The sequence below is a fragment of the Abramis brama genome (genome assembly GCF_963993115.1).
Source record: "Abramis brama genome assembly, chromosome: 18".
Classification (NCBI taxonomy): Eukaryota; Metazoa; Chordata; class Actinopteri; order Cypriniformes; family Leuciscidae; genus Abramis; species Abramis brama.
The window spans coordinates 826,922-839,875 of NC_139980.1; the positions used below are offsets into that span (position 1 = coordinate 826,922).

General features: G+C 43.1%; 1 protein-coding gene across 1 annotated transcript; it reads right to left on the minus strand.

Annotated features, from left to right (window-relative positions):
• Positions 1 to 286: 286 nt before the first annotated feature.
• Positions 287 to 9,388, minus strand: akirin2 (akirin 2). Its single transcript, XM_084091664.1, has 5 exons — positions 8,867 to 9,388; positions 3,717 to 3,857; positions 1,774 to 1,923; positions 1,043 to 1,114; positions 287 to 961 (listed from the first exon to the last, which is right to left on the minus strand). Exons 1-5 carry the CDS (start codon positions 9,042 to 9,044, stop codon positions 951 to 953), a joined length of 552 nt encoding a protein of 183 aa, XP_083947790.1. The 5' UTR covers positions 9,045 to 9,388; the 3' UTR covers positions 287 to 950.
• Positions 9,389 to 12,954: the final 3,566 nt, after the last annotated feature.

Below are 12,954 nucleotides of genomic sequence, written 5' to 3' on the forward strand. Positions count from 1 at the left end.
TCGCGTTCAGGGGGCGGGGTTTATGCAAATTCTAGTCCTTAAAAAGCGATTTCTTTAAAAGCAAATATCTCCCTTTGCTTTGAACTTTGCAGATGTTGTTTATGCTCAAACAGCAACATTACACACTAACTAAAGTTAGAAAAGTCAAATCATAATCAACCACCCCTTTAAAACACGATGAAACATCCAAGAGCGTGTCGACAGCTGATTAGTCTCAGTTGACCGTTTTAAATTGTGAGTTTAGGAGTCTCGTACAGGAACCCTGACTAGCAAGAAAGAACACTAGTTATGTAAACAGTTTATTTGTGTATACTTTTCCCAACATAAAGTCATTTGAACTACAGGAGCAGTAAAACTATAATGCAGAGGAAAGGGGCAAAAAACAAAACAAAAAACAGGAAATAAAAAATTAAAATAAATACAAAGCATGAAAACAGATTTAATCAAAATAAATGCAGTATTGGATTTGTACAGGAAAACTTCCGATGAGCGTCAGGATGTATTTACACAAAGCTATGAACAGCAGTCTCCAAGACACACCGTCCCAAAGTTTCTCACACAGTCTCACATTTATCATCATTTGCAGTGAATAAAAGGCATTTTACAAAACCAAACAAAAAAAAGTTGAGGATGAAATGACAGGTGACTGTATAAAAGGCCTGGTCAAAGCCTAATAAATATCCAGGGTTCAGATGGAGAGACACACAGCCACTGATTGCGAAGGTCCATATATCGGCGTTGAGGAGAGGAAGCACTCCGAGCTGCTGAGAGAGAGAGTGGGAGAGAGAGAGTGGTTACGCACTGACAGAAGCCCAGCGGGGGAAAGATGCGATTGGCACTGCTGGAGATCCAGCCGTCAGGAGCGTCAGGAGCTCACGCAGGCACAGATCCACTGGACACGGCACCAACCACAGGACACGAGCACCAGCACGCCCCACAGCACGGCCCGCTCAGGACACATCTGCACACACAGCAGCAGCAGCGTCAGCACACACACACACACACACAGATATGAACTCAGAGAGAGAGAGAGGACACGTACAGCTGGCAGGCTGCTCTCCAAACCGCCTCATCAGCTGGTCATGGGTGAACTTCACGAACGCATCGTACTGTTCTGGAAGACAAGATCACACAACTCCATCAATCATCGGATTAGCCAACAAACTCACGCCTGCACTGGATCAGTGTGAGCGCTGCGTGTGTCAGAGTTAACACGCTCCAGCTTCTCTTCACTTTTCTGATGCGCTCCTAAATTCATCAACTTAAAGGGATAGTTCACACAAAAATGACCCCATGATTTACTCTCCCTCAAGCCATCCTAGGTGTACATGACTATCTCCTTTCAGACGAACACAATCAGTGTTATATTAAAACATTTCCTGGCTCTTCCCAGCTTTATAATGGGAGTGAATGGTGCCTGAGACTTTGAAGCCAAAAAAAAAAAAGTGCATCCATCCATGATACAAGTAATCCATACGCCTCCAGGGGTTAATAAAGGCCTTCTGAAGAGAAATATACATATTTATAACTTTATAAACTATAATCACTGGCGTCTGGTAACGGCAGTACGTGATATTTTTTAATATAACTGTGTTCGTCTGAAAGAATAAAGTCATATTCACCTAGGATGACTCGAGGGAGAGTAAATCATGGGATAATTGTAATTTTTGGGGGAACTATCCCTTTAAGAGCATGTGATCCTTGGGGATGGAAGAGCAAGCGTCAAGCCCTGGAACTGTGGATGTATTCTGAGGGAAGGAAAACAGCGGATACCTGCGAGTTTGGTAGTGAGGATCTCGTCGTACTCTTCCCGGACCTTCTCCTCGCGCTCCTTCAGCAGACGCTCGCAGATCATGCCCACCTGCTTCAGCGTGAAGAGCGGCTGCTCCCGCCGGGAGGGGGACACGGACCCGGAGGACACGCCTGCGGGAGACAGAGAGCGGCGTCAGTCCTGCGCACCTTCATCATCATCATCATCACTCGCTGCGTACTGGATACAATATTCACCACAGCTTTAAGCAGGAAAATAACATTAGCCTTACACTGGAGAACAGACAAAAAGAAATATTCCAGGCATTTTCATTTGTTTTCCTGTCTTGAATTAATTCTTCAACTATGGGTGCACCGGTTGGGTTTTATTTTTTTGGCTGATACCTGTAATAGCCCTAACATCAAAAGCCAGTTTACTTGACATCCTTCTCCAGGAAGTGACAAATTCAACCACATGAGCGTCTACCGTACGAAAGCAATCCGGTCGAATGCTGGAAGTGGTGGAAAGAGGACAAGCTCAAACCGTTTAGACCCCATTTACACCGGTATTTAGTGTCGTCCACCTGTGATCTTAACAAGCTGTAAACAGGGCCATAAAGACTAAAGACTTCACTCGTGCCATTACTGGATGATTCAGTGTTTTTGAACGAATCTCTTGAATGAATGATTCAGTGACAAACACATTTTTAACAGTCTCTTGTCTTGATGTTACTGATACAATCTTTGAAGCGTCACGTTACTTTCTAAAGGTGATTTCCTCTAATCTGATCACTACTGTAGACATCAGTGTTTATATCTGAACTATAAACTATCCAGTGCTTCTGTGATAATCTGACAGAAATAATGAGACTGTGATGTTGAAAGACTGTTAGTGAAGCGGTTTCATATCTACACATGACGACTGCTCTCTCTGGATCAGATCTGGATGTTCGCTGTGATCGTACTTGTCTAAGCTTTAATAGACAGAGCAGAATGGGAGTCTATGGCCATGCACAAACATGTCCTTAAAACAACCCTTAACGTTCGTTTTCAAAACTGTGCAACTCACCGAGTGGTTAGTGGTGTTCGTTGATGTTCCAAAACAAGTAGCGTAGCGAAACACAGTTTCTGTCGTGTTTTATTTGGCATTTTGTAAAATCCATTGATTTCCGTTGGAGGACTCATTGCTCGTTGATATTACTTTGCTACCGGAAACGGAAAGGGGCTGTTTACATTTGATTGTAGTCTTTTAGGTCTTTTCGCTCGGTTCTCTGTCTCTCAGAAGGCTAGCGTCATGGCTAGCGTGAGCAGAGCAACGGAAGTTGCTCAAGAGCGGAAGTTTATGCGCGGTTGTGAGGTATCTGAAAAAATAGTTCCGCGCTGGATAGTATAGCGCTGGTGTGTGCGGAGAGCGCTGGTGTGTGCGGAGAGCGCCGGTGTGTGCGGAGAGCGCCGGTGTGTGTGCGGAGAGCGCTGGTGTGTGCGGAGAGCGCTGGTGTGTGCGGAGAGCGCCGGTGTGTGTGCGGAGAGCGCCGGTGTGTGCGGAGAGCGCCGGTGTGTGTGCGGAGAGCGCTGGTGTGTGCGGAGAGCGCTGGTGTGTGCGGAGAGCGCCGGTGTGTGTGCGGAGAGCGCTGGTGTGTGTGCGGAGAGCGCTGGTGTGTGCGGAGAGCGCTGGTGTGTGTGCGGAGAGCGCCGGTGTGTGTGCGGAGAGCGCCGGTGTGTGCGGAGAGCGCCGGTGTGTGCGGAGAGCGCTGGTGTGTGCGGAGAGCGCTGGTGTGTGCGGAGAGCGCCGGTGTGTGCGGAGAGCGCTGGTGTGTGTGCGGAGAGCGCTGGTGTGTGCGGAGAGCGCTGGTGTGTGCGGAGAGCGCTGGTGTGTGCGGAGAGCGCTGGTGTGTGCGGAGAGCGCCGGTGTGTGCGGAGAGCACTGTGGAGTGCCTCTGGATGGCCTGAGTCTCGTCCGGCTGTACCTGTGAGTGTGGCTGAGCTGGAGGAGGCGTGCGGCTGGGACTCGAGGCCGCACACGGACTCGCTCTGCTGGAAGCTGCTCTCCAGGTGTCTCCTCTTCTGCATGCGCTTGTACTCCTGCTTGATGTTGCTCAGGATTTGCTCTGGAAGAGGGAAGCAAAGCATTCACAAATTATACAGTGACTCCCGAACATGATCACTAGGGCTGGGACGATACACCCATCTCCCGACTCAATACTATCAGGATACCTGGGTGCCGATACGATGTGTATTGTGATTTTTTTAAGAATTGTGATTCGATATTGCAATTTTTTTACACTAGACTATGGGGAAAAGTTAAATCACACACTTATATGATGTATAAGATGAGTCATATTTACAAAAACAAAATCACATCTTTCTGACTTTTACTTCAGAAGCGTCATACAGGACTACATTCTCTTTAATAAATGACTCAACAAATACATTTTTTAAGTCACTTGTCGCCACTTAGTGACAATGTAATCGATAAATGCGTTATTTTAAGCAACTTATTTTAAGTTTCTATCAAAAGCAGATTTACTTTATTTTCATGTGATCCTGTGATGTTGAAAAGGCTGTTAGTGAAGCGGTTTCATGACGGCTCTCTCCGGGTCAGCGCCAACACAGATCTGAATGTTGCGATGTGATTTTGTCAAAGTTTGATAGACAGACGAATTGAAAGATGGTGTGTGTGTTTGAATGGAGATCACATTGTTTTAAAGCTGAACCGTGCAGCTCTACTGTCTTCTCTCTCAGTGTATGAGCAGCGCGAGGGCTTTCAGTGCTTCAGTCTCACGTCTCCTCCACACGCACACTCGGGATATTACCTCACTCAACACTCACAGATAACGACACTTCATCCTCTGTAGGAACGAAAGTGGCTAACTTGCTGGATTTTCCCTGTATATCAGTTTGTAAACAGGCTTCGTGACGGCGTCAGTTTCTGCTGTAAAGCTGCTCTCCGGTGCGTTCATGTTTCTCTCACTGACGCCTGACCGCAACAGACCGGACCGTAGCAAACGAGCAATAAACTGGAGATTTACAGCTCAAAATGCTTTAGCTTATACTGTTCATGATAGTGTGGTGACAAATCTCAGTTTCAGTAGTCTATACCACTATTAGTCACATTTCATCTCATCAAACATTAATATGACAATAATGCTAATTTTACATGCAGCACACAGTGAAAATGACAGAGCGGGAAACTGAATATAGCGCAGGATAGCTGGAAATCAAGGGTTTAAAGGGGTCATATAATGTCATTTTTGTACAAGCTAATATGATTCTTTAGGGTCTAAATTAAAAGTTTGTAATATACTTTAATTAAAAATTCTCAGTATTGTAAGAAAACACTAATTTTACCTGGTCAAAAACAGCTCTGTTTTCAGCACGCCGTTTCAGTGCATGTGTCTTTAAATGATAATGAGCTTTGCTCACCCCACCCCTCTGTTCTGTGGAGCCCCGCCCCTCTGTTCTGTGCGGACACCGTTTGTAACACAATAACCATAACGCGTTGTTCATTATAAACATGGGATTATGAATTATATTGAGAACGTCATACATAGAAAACATGCCGTAATGTACCCTGAGTGTAAAAATAGCCGCATTCATCGTGAAGCGTGCAGCAAGCGATTTGCAAAGATTAATATAACGATTAGTATAAAGGTTAATAAAACGTTGCACTCGCTTCTTCTTCTGGAGGTGCAGCAGGAACACGAATAGTTGGTACAGATCCTTTTTTCTGGAGCAGCTTCTTAGCAAAACCAGCTTTATACTGACCCTCGATTGTAAAGCAGTCTGGTGAAATGATTCGCGCAAACATGACAGCATTGACGTTGTGGGGAATATTCCCTTCGAAAACAAACTCAGCCACTGCATCTTCAGCGGTTCGGGTTTAGAAACATCAACATGACTGTGTTCGTTATTACACCCAAGAACACCACAATCGCTTGGACGCCATTCTGCTCAGTGCTCCAGCTATCAGCAATGTTGATATGAGCAGGGCTATGATTGACAGCTCGCTCACGAGGGCGGGTCTGTGTTGAAACGCTGCTGTCAATCAACCATTGTGGGAGGGGCGTCGATTTTGTGACGTCACAAAATCGAACAGCTTGATTCAGGAGAGGGGGAAACATAAGAAGATTTAAAAAAAAAAACACAGTGGATTTTTATCATTTTATGATGGTTGTGTACAGGCACTGCCAACACACACTTCAGTACAATCAACTTGCAAAAGTGCATGTACCATTATATGACCCCTTTAAAGTGTGTCGATCAAGAGTGTGTGAGTGTGAGCCTGCAAGGTTTGTGAAATTAAATGTTCATTAGATATTCAAAGATTTGTTTAAATTAAATGTGCATTTGCTGACGGTACATGAGAAAGTGTTAGTGTTTGCCTTTCTGTAACTAATAAGATAAAAGCAAACAATACTTTTACATAAAGCGTTTACTTCCTTTGTTTAGCAGTTTTAATAATGGCATATGAGACAGGACTGTTGAACAGAGCGTAAACTAACTAACTACTGTTAAAGCTTTACTTAGGTTTACTTGTAACTTAAAGAACTTAAAACATTTAAATACAATAAAGTAGCCTAATACACCAAATTTTATAAAGTAAACAAAGTGCAAAAAACTATAAAGAACAATAGGTAACACTTTACAACAAGGTCTCATTAGATAATGTTAGTTAATGCATTAATATTAACAATGATCAATAGCTACATTTGTTACAGAAGTTATTCTTCTTGGTTGAAGTTAGTTATAAACAACTGTTAGGCCTAGTTCATGTTAGCTCAGGTTCAGCTTTATGCTGCTCCATCAGCGCTTTGAATCATAAAATTATAAATTAAAGCTGCAGTCGGCAAGTCTGGCAGATTGGATGGACTTAGCCAAAATTTTGAATGTTTACAACTCTCATGCCCCTCCCCCACTACCAACGAGCACCCGCCCATCGTCAGTGCGTGTGTACCTGATTTTCTGTGAACGCGTCGTCTCTTCAGCATCGATCAACACCATGGACTCGGAGGTAGGCTGCCCTGGCTAATCTATCCATAGATAGCAATAACCGAGGAATTGGAAGCTTGTTATTAGATTTTCTCTCCGCCATCACGCTTCGTGCAATCTTCAGGCGAACTTCAGGCGTGTCGTGTGCATGTGATATTGTAACGTGCGCGTCAGCGCAAGGGAGAGGGGATCTGTGGCGTGTGTGTGCATGACCTGATTGACAGTCAGATCTCACACCCCCCTGCGCTGATTGGACCCGATGATCCGGGAGCGGTGGATTTTTGCAAAACAAATAACACGCTCCAGGTGGAGTTAGAAGCTCGGGTTTTTTTCTAAAACCACCTTATTTATGTTGTTCTGTCGGATTATAGTGTCGATTTCACTGAATATGATAAAAAAAATGTTGCCGACGGCAGCTTTAATCTTTAATTTATTTCAATTAAAAACAATTGCTACATGCATAGCATCTTTATTTGGATCATGATGATAAAAATGCAACCATCCAATCAATTCCCCAGGACGAAGTCAAGCCCCGCCCACATTTGTTCCTGTTCCTGAAGCTGTTCTATCAGGACAAATCAGCTCCCTATCAACTATCAGTTCATGATTACACAAAACACCATATTAATTTAAAGTCCAACTGAAATCAAAATTGACCCTATTCACTTTGTTAGCGCATATTACTAGTCTTGTGGTGAAAAATGTATCCGTGCAAGTTAATACACAGAAAAAAAATTGTTTGCCGTCGCAATCTTTAATCAAAGTCTGAAAAGTTACTTCCGGTCTGGAATGGCGTTCCTTCTCTGATGATGTAGGTTTGACGGCTTGGGTTGGGAAACGCTTAGCCACTCCCCTCAAACCGTTAGTCTGCGATGAGCAGAGATGGAGGAGGAGCTAGAGTAAACCCCGCCCTCTGTTCAATATTCCCTTTCACTGGGAAGTACGTCAACACTGGAGAAAAGTCGTTTGCAACTTCCGGTTCACGCGGACTTTAAAACATGAATAGGTTACTATATAGTGCACAAAACAAATTTAAAGTTGTTCACTTGATAAACTTAATTCAATGAATTAATAATAGCCTATTAAACGAACAATTGAACGTCATTACATGCCTTTTTATAACTGAAATATTTGGACATTTAACACTTAGCTTAAGACAATTACATTAACGATGATTGTGAATACACGTAGGTTAAGAACAAATACGTGTATAAACTAAGCTACCAGGCTAATGTATGCTATGCTAGTACATAAGCTAAATAATACAGATGTTAAAAGGTCATTATAACGTAGTTCAAGCAGCATTTATTATATATTATAGATGAGAGTGTGAAAAATGAAGAGTATATTTTAAAAGAAGTCTGAGTTTGGGGTCCTGATCTCGAGGAGGACCTGATGTCACCACACCGGATATACGTCACAATGGATAAGAAAAGACTAGCACAACTTCCCTTTCATGCTGACTTTAAGAGTGTTTGAACTTCCGGAAACCAACTGTTGCACTACTCTACAGTTTACTAGCACCAGCTGTGACACACACACACACTGCACGGACATGTGTCGGATAGAGAGAATGTGCTTCTCAAAACAAAACAAAGACGAGATCCCCCGCCGTTATCAGATCCACCAGCAGGAAGAGCCGAACCGATGAGGGCGACATCACTTCCGGTCCATGACGGAACACCAAAAACCCCTGATCAACATCACAAACACTCCAGCTCTAATACACCGATAATAACCTTTTAAAAACAAACGAGTTTAATGTATTTCGCAAACACGGCCAGTGATCGTGGCACACAGCAACATCACTAACGTTACCGTTCCGCGATCGTTAGCCTGAGAGTTATCAAACATCTGTGTGTACAGTTATCAGAATTCCTGGCCCATGTCGAGCTGAGACACTGTCGCTACGGGTTGAGTCTCTAGTTTTACATTGTAAATGGAGAGTATCTGCAATAAAGAGGATTACATTTAGTCTAGTGTGTTTTGATGGTGTCGCCAGCTAGCAGAAGTAACGTTACTCCGAGGGTTTTAGCATGATTTCACCCGTTCACACACACTCTCGAGGGTCTGATGAAGTGAGGGCTCGCTCACACACACACACACACACACACACACACACACTGACCTGTGGTGAGGGCTGAGGACACCCTGCCGAAGGGCGAGGGCTCCATGCGCAGGTACTTCTGCGGGGACGCGCTCGAGCTGGACGGAGACAGGGGCGCGCATCTCCTCCTCTTCGGGGACGCCTGGTTCAGCAGAGGGTCGAAATCCAGAGTCCTTTTCAGAGTGGCTCCACACGCCATCTTAGTGAGAGACTGGGGTTTTATTTAAAAAAGAACGCGGCGAGAAGAAGTAATCCGCTCGAACAGCGAGAGCCCCCTGCTAAGATCTCAAGGGAACACGACCCAATCGCTTCGTTTTTATTCAAATTCTGCGATGACCTTCGGGCCAAAACGTTGACTAAGCGAACACAGACGCGTATATGCACGGGAAAATGTTGTTATGGAGTCGATACTCCTCATGAAAGCACCGATGATTTCGGATTGTGCCGAGCTCAGGTCCGACGCCTCTTGAGCGAGCGCTAGCCGGCTAACAAATATGGCGTGGAAACAAAACATTTGACGACGCCGCTTCTCTGCGCATGCGCGGAGGCTTTCAGACGAAGCCGGTACTTGTAGTTTTATGCGAGATTCTTCATCACGCTCGTTTCCTGTCAAGAGCTGAGATTAAAACTACATAACCCATAGCGCCCTGCTCGCTTTTCTCTCCGAGTGAAGTCGCCCATTGGTGGTTTCGGATTGTTTGTGGATTTGAAAAAAGCACCTAAAACAACACGTCCATTAATACGTCAAACTCCTGTTTGCTGTTAAACTTTTATGCTAACATTTCATTGAAATTAAACGAATAAAACTGAGTGAAGATTGTAAATTCAAACACGTATGTTTATAAATTAGCGTTTTATAAAACATACAAGAACAGATGTAAACATAATACATTTCAAAAGAGGGTAATCTACAGCCTTCCTTTCATTGACTGGATCATTCATAATATTCGTTAAATTTTCATGTTCCCATTATACAGCCACCTGTAACAATTTTTTTTTTTTATGTATGACACATATTTTCTGTCATCACGCTTAAAAGGTTAGTTGACCCAAAAATTGTCATTCTGTCATAATTTACTTGTGTTGTTCCAAAATTCGATGACTTTCTTTTTTCTGTGGAACACAAAAGTGTTTTTTTAACAATGCTGGAAACCAAACCGCTTTTGTGACCATTGGCTTCCATTGTATAGATGAAAAAACATTCCTCACAATGTTTTCTTCATGTTCACTAGAGGAAAGAAACTCAGAGGTTTGAACGATGACAGAATGATAATTTATAATCCCTTTAACCACAGACATTATTTTAAGCTTACATAAATCTAAAAAGCCTTAAAAATTCCTGAGGGAACCAGCTGTGTTTTAAAGCTCTGCTCATTACATACAGAGCTTTAAATGGTTCAGTCCCTCATTACTGACACGCTATAATCCATCACGTTCACTATATGATCACAGCATGATGCAGGGGCGTAGAATTTAGTAGGGACGCTAGGGACGTGTCCCTACCATTATCCAGTGATCCTTAGCAATAATTTCGATCAAAACTTAAAATATATTTATATTGATGTCCCCGTCCCCACCAATTTCAAAATCAAACCTACGCCACTGGCATGATGACTTGGCTTAGCACTGTTCACTCACTATCTCAGCTTATGCCGTGACTAAAGACTTATTTTTCAGTCAAGCACACGCCTAATTAGTTCATTCATACCAGGGTTATGCTGTTTTTCAGGTCCGCTGGAAAAGAAGACACCTCTCATACAACTCTGCTTTCAATCAACTGAATGGCATCTATGCTAATATTAGTCTTTTTGCATTGGGATGCTTATCCTGAGAGTACATGAATCTGCGAGATCCAGCTTGACGTTGCTGTCCGATGTCTTCGAATCGTGACCTGTGCCAAGAACACTGAGGGCCAATCAGCCAATCAACATCTGTGTCCATTCAGCTTTCCATTATAGACAGAGGAGGATGAACTGCTGCTTATTCAGAGCTTCGGGAAGCTAAGATAGCTAAGATAACTTACTGCCATTCACAACTCCTCCCTTGTGGCCTCATGGGACAGTAAAGGGTCCATTGGATGCGCACTTCAAGACTACTATATAGTCCATAGTCCATACTTCACATACTATATAGTCCATAAGTTGACTACTTCTTGTGTCTATTGGTGGTTGGTAGGCCAATGTGGGATTGCAAATTTAAAAGGACACACTAAGGTCAGCTCATTCCCATATAATAGCAAGAAATCTAACATTCAGGATGAAAACAGATGATCCTGTTTCCACCGGGTATTTCGTGAACAGGCATGAAAACAAGAGGAGGGATTTTTTGCATGAACCGATCACATCCCATCATAACCGATGGAGGCATTGCCTTCTCTCACGTGACTTTCTCCCATTCATTCTCAATATAGTGTCGCTGTTTTAATTTAATGTTTTGAGGAGGCACTGCTTTGGTTGAACTTTGGTTCAGCTTTGCATTTCAGGGCTCATTAATGCTTGTGTGCTTGTCCGGGACAAGGGTTAAGTGAAAATAATTTTACTTGCCTGACTGGACAAGTAGCTTCAAACTTTAATGATGAAGAATAACTAGGGAAGTATCGAAGCGCAAGAATGATTCTGACTTTATTACATTCAGCGTGAACTCGCGCCTGGTGCCGCCTGTCTCTTTGTGAGAGACTTTAGTGGAGAAATCAAAACAAATGAGCGTAACAGCACACATAAAGAAACTCACAGAAGAAACAAACTGAGGTAAATATTAAAAATGTTTTTTTGTTTTTTTGTTTATAACATATGATATATAGTTATTTAACATAACACTACCAAAAATTGTTAAAATGTAAAGCAACACTCAGCGTGGTGTTTACTGAGTGAGTCGTGTGAATAAATCGTTTGAATAAATGACTCAGTGGCTGAATCAGAAATCGCCCCCTATACCCTGAAAGAGGGCGTTATTAGTGGGAACAGCCATTGGTAGTGGTGTCCAAAACCATAGTGGAAGTTATTGAGTGCATTTATTCAATCCCACAATGCACTGCAATAACGAGTGTACAGCCGATGTACGCTCTCAAATTCGCTGATGCATTTTCATTCACTCCTTCAAGTGAACTGTATTAGTGGACTAACGTAGGGAATAGTGAATGAGGGTTTAGGGGGCGATTTCAGATTCAGCCAATGACTCATTAAGACTTCCCTGTGTCAGCATTACACACGTGTCGCGGTGATCACGTGACCAGCGCCGGCCAATAGTGAGGCGGGTTCAGACGCAGAACCAGGAAGTGTACACAGTGTACACTACCTCAACAGCGGAGGAGACTGACATGGAAGAGAAGAGATTGTTGAATAAAGTCAATATTTTGGGGGGGTTTTGCACACAAAAAGTATTCATAACATTCATACTCATAACATTATTGAACCACTGGAGTCACATGGACTATTTTAATGATGTGTTTACTACTTTTCTGGACCTTGGAAGTTGCAATGAAGTTGCTGCCTATGGCAGTATTTCATCAAAAAAACGTGTGTTCTGGAGATGAACATGGGTCTTACGGGTTTGGGACGACATGAGGGTGAGGAATTAATGACAGAAATTAGATTTTTGGGTGAACTATCCCTTTAAGAATCAAACTGTGCAACTTATGCTGACCTGTCTCTAGTGCAGGACCAGGTGCGCCTCAGAGCTTTTGCTGATACTCTTTACCTTATGAGGATGTGATGCTTATCTAGATTAGGTGTATTTGAGCTTACAGCTGGAGGCAGATGTCCTCAGTTCTCACCTCCTCCCCCCTCTGGGTGTAAGATCAGTATGGATACGGACTAAACCACATACGCCTGCCTTAGACTTGAGGACCACAGCGTCAAACAGCACAGTTCTCAATTAAGAATCCAGCTAAAGATATACTCAAGTTTCCCACGCCATATTAATGAAACATTGTAGTAAATCACATCACCTATGTCATAAAGGTTTAATGTTTAATGTTATACAATCAACCAGTTTACAGCAAAAGAAAACAGTCCCTTCATCTCAGAAATCTTTTTTTTTTCTTCTTAGATTTTATAATGAATTCAAGCAAGCTCATTTTCTGCCTCTACCACCTACTGGCAGTGTGACGC

What these genes read in the sequence shown, in the direction of transcription:
- akirin2 (XM_084091664.1), bottom strand. Translation starts at nt 9,044, where the DNA reads ATGGCGTGTGGAGCCACTCTGAAAAGGACTCTGGATTTCGACCCTCTG. An exon ending in CAGCTCAGCCACACTCACAG is followed by an intron (nt 1,924 to 3,716) that starts GTACAGCCGGAC and finishes TGTCTCCCGCAG; the next exon opens with GCGTGTCCTCCGGGTCCGTG. An exon ending in CCTCACTACCAAACTCGCAG is followed by an intron (nt 1,115 to 1,773) that starts GTATCCGCTGTT and finishes CTTGTCTTCCAG; the next exon opens with AACAGTACGATGCGTTCGTG.